The following is a 7,002-nucleotide window of genomic DNA, read 5'->3' on the forward strand; positions in this document are numbered from 1 at the left end:
GAAACACACAGCGTCACACACAGCGGGCTAGAGTGAGGAACGGCTGGCGGGTTGAGTGAGCGGAGGCCGGTGGGCTTGAGAACGCCGCGGCCGGCGGATTCGACGAAGGAGCGGGCGGTGGGCTTGCAACAACCACATGTGACGACCCCGGGCTGGACTCCGCTTCGTCCACGGGGAAAGCCGATCCGGCGATCCACAGTGCAAAGTTGATGTATTTCCTCAGCGACCAGCACAGATCAGCTCTAGGCATGACGGAGCGGATATCGTCCTCTTTTGGAAGACCAAACAAAGTAGTTGCGCTTTTACAACGAAACACACAGTGTCTCCACGACATGGTGGCGGCGGCAACAATACTACAGCGAGAATAAAAGTTACGCCTTCTTTCTTTGCGTGAACATTTGGGCGGCGTTATGCAAATCTTCCCACATAGTGACATAGGTATGTGGGGGCGTGTTAGAACGAGCCGTTTTAGGTAGGTGTGGTTGACTCTTAACTTTTATAAAGAATATCTCTTTGGATTTGAGACTTTAGTCTTTGCAACTTTACAGATCTTCTTTATGCACCAAGAGCTTGTAACACTCCAAAGAGAAAGGAAAAATTTAAATCAAATCATATGACCCCTTTACAAAGTGGAAACTAGTATTAACAAAGATTGATTAGGTGTGTCCAAATTTCTGACTGGTACTGCACTTATTTTCTTTATAGAAATCAATGTAAAATCTGCTCAAAAGCCACAGACAGAAAGGTGAAATTATGTTTTGTGTGAGCTGGCCCTGCCTGCAAGGATCATACAGTACATAACCTAAAATAGTTGTAAGAAAATTGTGTTAGGCATTTATCTTCTGACTCACTGAATAATATGCCCTCACACACACATGCTTCAGTTTATCCCCCAGCATGGGAAAACCTTTGTTTTCTTTTAGGTTGAATCAGATCTGACTGTAGAGTCTGCCTGAGGGTAGAAGTGAAAATAGGCTGTGTCCTGGGTGAGAGGGGTCTGTGATGAGTTAACCGCCTGTTTCTTTATTTCCGGAGACGAGTAAGACTCTCTGATGTTGTTCTGTCCCCATATGTGGACAAAAACAATGCATACACTTCCAAAATATCAAACACTTTGAAATGCATAGATGAAGGTTTTTTTTTTTTGACAATGTTTTCGTTTTTCCATTTCATTTCACAACAGACTCCTTTTCTTAATTATTATCAGCATGCTTTTCTAAATATCTTGCATTGAAAGTTACGGTAATGCCAAGTATTTCGTCCTCTGAGGCAATCTCAAACTCACGCTGATGAACTCAGAGATTGCAGGAGCGTAAAATACAATAGCAAGCAGTTTATTAGAATATAACAACACAAAACCTACTCAGGAATCAGGGAACAGGGCACAAGGAACAGAACTGAACATGCCAGCGGAACATCCATAAAGGAACAACACCAGACAATGAATGGAAGAAATACCAAGTCCTATATACACAGGTGTTAATTAGACACAGCTGAAAAAAGGAAACAAATGACGACGGACCAGGAAATAGAAAGAAAACAAAAGCACAAGGAACAGAGAGCAACATGTGACACAAACATATACAACTCTGTTACAGTGCTAGTAATCTGGAACATCAAAACCTTTAAATGTAGCTGCACTGCAGTACTACTGTTTAAAATAATTTTAAAGGTAGTAGTTAATCATTGTTCAGTACATTATTGTAAAAGACAGCACTGTATTATGAATTACCTCAGTATCTCCAGCTGACAGTTTGGACTCTTCAGTCCATCGGAGAGCAGCTTCACTCCTGAATCCTGCAGGTCATTGTTACTCAGATCCAGCTCTCTCAGGATGGAGGACTGTAACACTGATGACAAACTCTCACAACACTCAACAGTGAGATTACAGGATTGTAGCCTGTGTGGAAAACAAAACAAATAATGTTATAATGTGCATCAGACAGGATTTATAATCTAAGATTTACTTGTCTGATGGTGGAGATTCAGCGTCACATAATGAAATATAATATTACCACTCAATTAGAAAGAATAATTATGTATATACATGAAAAAAATGTAAAAATGATTCTTACAGTGCCCTTCTGGTGTTTGTGATCACGGGCAGCATTCTCATCAGTGCTTCTTCAGATCTTTTGTATTTCTGCAGTTCCAACTTATCTTGAGTCACTTCTGACATCAGCAGCACAAACACCAGAGCCGACCACTGAGCAGAGGAGAGATTCTGTGCTGAAAGATTTCCTGAGCTCAGATTCTTCTGAATGTCCTTGACAAAGTCATATTTCAGTTCACTCAGACAGTAGAACAGGTTGATGGTCCTCTCCACTGATTTCTCCTTCTCTATTGTCTGTTTGATATAGTCAACGATGTCTTTAATGTTCACGGTACTCAGTTTCAGTTCTGGCAGCAGTTCCTTCAGGTCACTCTGATTGGACTCCAGTGAGAGACCCAGCAGGAACCGGAGGAAAAGGTCCAGGTGTCCATTCTTGCTTTGTGAAGCCTTGTTGACTGCAGACTTCAGAAGATGAAACAGCTGCTTATTAGACAGTTTCCAGGATAGTGTCTTTCTCCAGGTTTGAAGAAATAGGTTTGATTTCTCATCTTTGTAAATCAGAAACACATAGAGAGCAGCAAGGAACTCCTGGACACTGAGATGTACAAAGCTGTAAATGTTTCTGGCTGAAACAGCCTTTTCCGTCTGAAAGATCTGAGTGCATAACCCAGATAACACTGACCCTTCACTGACATCTAGTCCACACTCCTCAAGATCTTCTTTGTAGAAAATCAGATTTCCTTTCTCCAGCTGTTGAAAGGCCAATTTCCCAAGCTTTAGAACAATCTGATCAAAAGACCTGGCTTTGAACTTAAGTTCAGGATTATCACTATATTTTTTTTCCATCTGAACCTTCTGAGAAAGCAAGAAGTTTGTGTACATCTCTGTGAGAGTTGTGGGAGTTTTGCCATTGCTCTCTCGAGCCAGCAGAGGCTGAAGAACAGTGAGAGAGATCCAGCAGAAGACAGGGATGTGGCACATGATGTAGAGGCTCCTGGATTTCCTGATGTGACGGATGATGTTTCCAGCTACCTCAGGACTGCTGTTTTTGATGAAGTATTGCTCTTTCTGCTCATCATTAAATCCTCGCACTTCTGTCACTTGATCAATGTAGTCTCGGGGTATTAGACCTGCTGCTGCTGGTCTGGATGTGATCCAGATGAGAGCAGAGGCAACCAGATGCCTTTTGATCAGGTTTGTAACTATCTTACTCACTGTTGTTTGTTCATGCACATCTGTAAATCCATCACTATCATGAAATCCCAAAGGGAAGTGACACTCATCCAGCCCATCAAAAATAAACATGACCTTACCGTCATCTTCAGGAAGAGAGGGCAGTTCTTCAGGATCACTAAAGAAGCATTCGTTAAGCAGTTCCATGAGACTGCAGTTCTTTGTAATCATATTCAGTCTACGGAATGGGAGTGGAAATATGAAGAGTATGTCTTGATTTTCTCTTTCTTCAGCCCAGTCAAGAATGAATTTATTGACAGAGACTGTCTTTCCCACCCCTGCAATCCCCATTGTTAGTACTTTTTTATTTTGCCGACCAATATCATACTGGACTTTGAATAGGTCATTGCACAAGATTGTGGTGTCCTTCACAGTAATTTGGTGAATATTCAATTCAATCTGTCTCACCTCGTGGTCACTCACTATTCCTCCAGTCTCATTCTCCACCACGAATAGATCAGTGTAAATATCATTCAGATATTTCTGATGACCTGTTTGTGAATTACCAACCAATATCCGCTTATAGTCCTCTTGTAATCTGTTCTTCAGTCTGAGGCTGATCTCTCCGTAATCAGGAATACCAGCTTTACTGTCCTCTGCAGTTGCGCCTTTGTGAAAAACAAAAAGAAAACACAGCAAAAAAAGGTGGAGATCTCAAAATTCTGAGTTTAGAACTATAGACTGAATTTGGATTGAAATAATTTTGTTGAATGAACTTGGTATAATAATTTTTTTAAGCTGTATAATTAATTTTAACCTTGTCTATGATGTGCTTTATAAATAAATGTACTTGAATAAGTGTTTTATTTATCTTAATGCTATGTTCAACACTTAAAGGCACAATATGTTAGATTTTTTTATTAAAATATCCAAAAACCACTTGAACAGTGTTATATATTTTGCTGACTTGTGTACTTTCATTATCCCAAATGTTTCTGAATACGCGCCCTCCAGCAGCGAAAATTACATATTGTGCCTTTAAGATCACAACATACTTATAGATTCATTAGAAAATTAAACTGGTATTTATTTAAATCCTACTTGTCTGACTGTTACCCTTTTTAATTTAAACAGGGAATTATGTTAATTAAGTTAACAGCAGTAAAGTATGGAGTCCCACAAAGATTTGTCTTAGGCCCTTTGGTATTTTAAATATATATGTTGGCCTTTGGTAATGTTAGAAAATACGGGATTAATTTACATTGTTGCTGATGATGCTCAGTTATATATTTAATCGAGACCAGTTGACATTCCTAAATGATCTAAGTTAACAGAGTGTGTTAAAGTGTAAAGTTCTTACCAGGTCAAGAAAAAATGTCATTTCAGTCATTTATGCCTCAGTTTTAATGTTTTTAACTGAGATAGTGTAATAATTTTTAAAACAAATATGTTATTATTATTTACATAAGAAACAGATGCAAAGATAAATGTACACAAATCACACTTGAGAAATGTCTCAGTATTTTTTGTTCATACAATGCATTGTTGAAAACAGTTTGGTTACCAACATTCTTCAAAATATCTTTTTAATAATACTGTAAAGATGAAACTAAAACTGCCAGTAGGTGGCAGTAAATGTGTTAATGAGTAAGTCATTGAGTCATTCATTCATTTGATTCATTCAAAGGGCTGATGCATTCAGGAATGAAGTAAATGGCTCTCTTTATGAATGGGCCATTTCATCACTGGTTTGCCCGATTCATTCAGAAACTAATCACTTCTGTGTTGCTCGGAGATGCACAACAGCCCTGCTGTGGCTTTATAGGTAATATTTTTATTGAAAATTGAGCTAAAACAAACAATATTGTGCCACCAATCAACTGTATGAAATGTAAGATGACATATGTAGGTCTGGGGTGGGACGGGTGCGTTAAATGCATTAATTATTAATGCATTATTAATTAAATTAACACGTTAAATCAACGGCCATAATAATAACGCTTCTTGTTCACTAATTGCCACACGAATTTACCACACATCCAGTTAATTACATTCACGTTTAGTGTACATACTACAACACTGATTCTGATTATGCTTAATAAACAGACGATGTGTAATGTCATGCACTTACTTTGGCTCATGCACAGGTTAATAGGAATAAATAAAGCCAAATCTCTTACTGTAATAATTCTGTAAATGTGCTATTTCAGGGAATATGACTTACTATGAATGATTTGTAAGGCTGGCTTGAATTCCTGACAGGCACAGACACCATGCAATAAAACTACAAGCCTGGAGAAGAGATCATGAAGACCATATGTCTAATCTTGTCTCTGTACTCGTGTTGAGAGGTGTGCTCTCTGAAGAGCTACAGTCTTGCGGAGGGGACACTACATCCCACTCAATTTACTTATATCAGATCTGCTGCTGTTGTTGCTAGCAATTATTTCTCTTGTATCTACCTGAGATAAAGGCCGTATGATAAAATACGAATAAACCCCACTGTGGGGTAAATAATTATTCCCATGTATAGAAAGTGATCATTATTTACCCCTGATCTGTTCTGAAGCAGCTCCAACGGTGGCAGAACCCTCTATATTGCCCTGAGCTTGAACTGTTCGAGAGAGATTAAACAAAATGACAATGCAGTGACATAAATCACTCAAACGCATTGACAAAGCAAAGAGGAACGTTTAAGCTGAAACTCAACTATTGCTTCATTCTTTACACGTCCAAAGCCACTCTGTTGATGATCAAACATATAATTGGACTTTTAGTCACCTTGCTTGTGTTCGTTCTCTAACTCTTCAGCCAGAAGGTTCTGGTTCATCTTCTTCAGGATGTCCACCGTGATCTTCACAGCTTCTTCTGCTCTAAAACATGCCACCATCTTATCCACTGTGTCTAAGACATCTGCTTTGTCCATCGCAGAAGCTGAAACACACTCATGATTCTTCAAGTGCCACTGAAACTCCCTCAGATCAGCTTTTACTAGATCCTTCAGTGAGTTCACCAGCAGCTCTTTTACAGATGCCATCGTCCTTCAGTGATTCACTTCTGCGGGACAAGAACAAGATCTGAAGTTGTTTCACTCTTAGCATGTGGATTTGTGCACAAATGTTATTTAGATTCTAAAATGTGTCCCTGGAGCACAAAAGCAGTCTTAAAGGGGTCATATGATGCGATTTCAATTTTTCTTTTCTCTTTGGAGTGTTACAAGCTCTTGGTGCATAAAGAAGATCTGTAAAGTTGCAAAGACTAAAGTCTCAAATCACCGCTCCTTCGCCGGGACCGCCGTTCTCGATCCCGCCGCCTCAGCTCACTCTTGCCCGGCCTCAGCGCACGCTAAGCCGGGGCTTTCGCTCAAGCTAGGCCGCTGTGTTTTTCGTTGTGGAAGCGAAACTACTTTTTTGGTCTTTCAAAAGAGGACGATATCGCTTCGTCATTTGTAAAAATTGTAGTTGTATCTCAGCCAAATATTGTCCTATCCTAACAAACCATACATCAATGGAAAGCGCATTTATTCAGCTTTCAGCTGATGCATACATCTCAATTTCTAAAAATTTACCCTCATGAGTGGTTTTGTGGTTCAGGGTCACAAATGTTTGCTGCGATGAGATCAGGCCATGAGTGACAGAGCAGTGAAACTAATGTTTCAGAGTTACATGTTCTGCTTCAAGATTACTAAAGACCAGCTTCACATGCAGTGACTGCCAGCTGCAACTTGCTCCTTATGAACACTTAACATGAGTCCCTGCGGTACATTGAGTGAATTC

At 39.6% G+C, this 7,002-nt stretch overlaps 1 protein-coding gene across 1 annotated transcript in view; it reads right to left on the reverse strand.

Annotated features, from left to right (window-relative positions):
- LOC107721946 (protein NLRC3-like) overlaps nt 1–6,263 on the reverse strand; it is a 10,446-nt gene extending 4,183 nt beyond the window's left edge. Inside the window, exons 1-3 of the mRNA XM_016530178.1 lie at nt 6,008–6,263; nt 2,076–3,894; nt 1,733–1,900 (exon numbers count right to left, since the gene is read on the reverse strand). Coding sequence (XP_016385664.1) covers nt 1,733–1,900; nt 2,076–3,894; nt 6,008–6,263 — 2,243 coding nt within the window. The remainder of the gene's footprint in view (nt 1–1,732; nt 1,901–2,075; nt 3,895–6,007) is intronic.
- Nucleotides 6,264–7,002: the final 739 nt, after the last annotated feature.

The sequence above is a fragment of the Sinocyclocheilus rhinocerous genome, unplaced genomic scaffold (genome assembly GCF_001515625.1).
Source record: "Sinocyclocheilus rhinocerous isolate Xijiao unplaced genomic scaffold, SAMN03320098_v1.1 scaffold161, whole genome shotgun sequence".
Taxonomy (NCBI): Eukaryota; Metazoa; Chordata; class Actinopteri; order Cypriniformes; family Cyprinidae; genus Sinocyclocheilus; species Sinocyclocheilus rhinocerous.